The 1712-nt window shown below is 49.6% G+C and overlaps 1 protein-coding gene across 1 annotated transcript in view; it reads left to right on the top strand.

Annotated features, from left to right (window-relative positions):
- Positions 1 to 261: 261 nt before the first annotated feature.
- LOC102384135 (arf-GAP with SH3 domain, ANK repeat and PH domain-containing protein 1-like) overlaps positions 262 to 1712 on the top strand; it is a 97815-nt gene continuing 96364 nt past the window's right edge. The window contains exon 1 of the mRNA XM_025215716.1: positions 262 to 387. Coding sequence (XP_025071501.1) covers positions 262 to 387 — 126 coding nt within the window. The remainder of the gene's footprint in view (positions 388 to 1712) is intronic.

Raw genomic sequence — 1712 nt, 5'->3', positions numbered from 1 at the left:
TTGGAGCACGGGCCCAGCTGGGGCTTGGGTTAGCTCAGCTCCGTCTCCCAGAGTTGGGATCAGTGTCTGTTTTTGTGTTTGCAAGCCGCTGTGAGTCCCTCTGGGTTGGGGTCTGCTCCTTCTGCTGCAGCTCTCTGTGGGCCACAAAGCTTCCTCTCAGCCTTGCGGTCTCTCCTTTCCAGTTCCCCTTCCTGGGGACGGACTCTGAGTTGCTGCGAGTCAGCCCCAGACTCCATTCCTTGTGTGCACTCCACAGGCAGGATGCCGGAGCTCATTTCTGTGTGCGACTTCATCTCTCAGGCCCTGGAAGATCTGAGTTCCCCAACCACCTCCTCCTTCACCAGCTACATGAGCAAGTGCAGGGCAACTGTCTGCAGCCTGGAAGAGGTAAGGGGAATGGTGCTCTGCATTGGCGTGCAGGGTGGGGGGCAGGAGAGGAAAGGATTTTACAAGTTGGAGGGTAGATGGGTTGGGGTAAGAGAGAAGGGGAAGAGGGTAGAATGCCTATTCCCTGCAAGGGTTTAGGTTGTAGCCGTGTTGGTCTAAGGATATAGGCAGACAAGGTTCCTTGGGTGAATTTGATATCTTTTATTAGACCAACCCAAATAGTTGGAGAATAGTTATTGAGCAAGCTTTCGGGTTCAAAAACCCTTCGTCAGGCTAAGGAAGCTGCAGCAGTTGGTGTGTGCTCTTCCTGGATGGAATGAAAAGTAAAGAAGCCAGGGGCTGGGCTGGGCTGGGGAGTCAGGTGCCAGGCAGATTATAATGTATCAAAAATCCAATGTTTATGTTTAGTCCCTGATCTCTAGTATCCAGCAGGTTGATGAAATGGAGCTCATAGGCTCGTCTCTGGGAAGTGTTGTGTAAATTTCCCTTGAGGATCAGGACTGAGAGATTGGAGAGAGAGCGGCCCTCCTGTGAGAAATGTGCCCCCACTGGTAATTGGGTGTTTCTGTCTTTGATGGATTTCCGGTGTGCATTCATTCTGGTGCGCAGTTGTTGTCTGGTCTCTCCTACATATCTTCCATCAGGGCATTTGGTGCATTGGATGAGGTATACTACATTCCTGGAGGTGCAGCTGTAAGATCCTGGGATGCTGATGGCTCTGTTGTGGGGTGTAGTAATAGTGGGGGTGGTGGAGATGTGGGGGCAGGTTTTGCATTTCTTGTCATGGCACGGTCTGGATCCTTTTGGTGTGTTCTGGGCTTGAGGAAGTTTGCTTCTGGTGATGAGGCTAGCAAGGTTTGGTGCTTGTTTGAAGGCTAGGATGGGTGGCTCTGGGAAGATCTTTTTAAGAATAGGGTCTTTTTCTAATATGGGTTGCAATTTTTTGAGGATTTTCCGTACAGGTTCAAGGGATGGGCGATAGGTCATAACCAGCGGTGTGCGATTTGTGGGTGTTTTTCTTCTGTACTGCAGCAGTTCTTCACGTGGTATCCAGGTGGCTCTTTCAAACGTGCGATCTATCTCTCTGGAGGAGTGTCCTTGCTGGGTGAAAGCCTTTTTAAGATTGGTGAGGTGGCAATCCCGGGTGTTCTCTTCAGTACAGATGCGGTGGTATCTGAGGGCTTGGCTGTATATCACTGCTTTTTTGGTGTGTAAAAAAAAAAAAAAGGTAAAAAGGTTGGCATACTGTGGGGCCATTTTAGTGCCCATAGCTGTTCCCATCATCTGGAGGAAGTGTTAATTATTAAAAGTGAAATTGTTGTGTG

This window comes from Alligator sinensis, unplaced genomic scaffold (genome assembly GCF_000455745.1).
Source record: "Alligator sinensis unplaced genomic scaffold, ASM45574v1 scaffold705_1, whole genome shotgun sequence".
Classification (NCBI taxonomy): Eukaryota; Metazoa; Chordata; order Crocodylia; family Alligatoridae; genus Alligator; species Alligator sinensis.
Note: the sequence above shows the minus strand (reverse complement) of the source record. Positions and strands in the feature narration are given on the sequence as shown.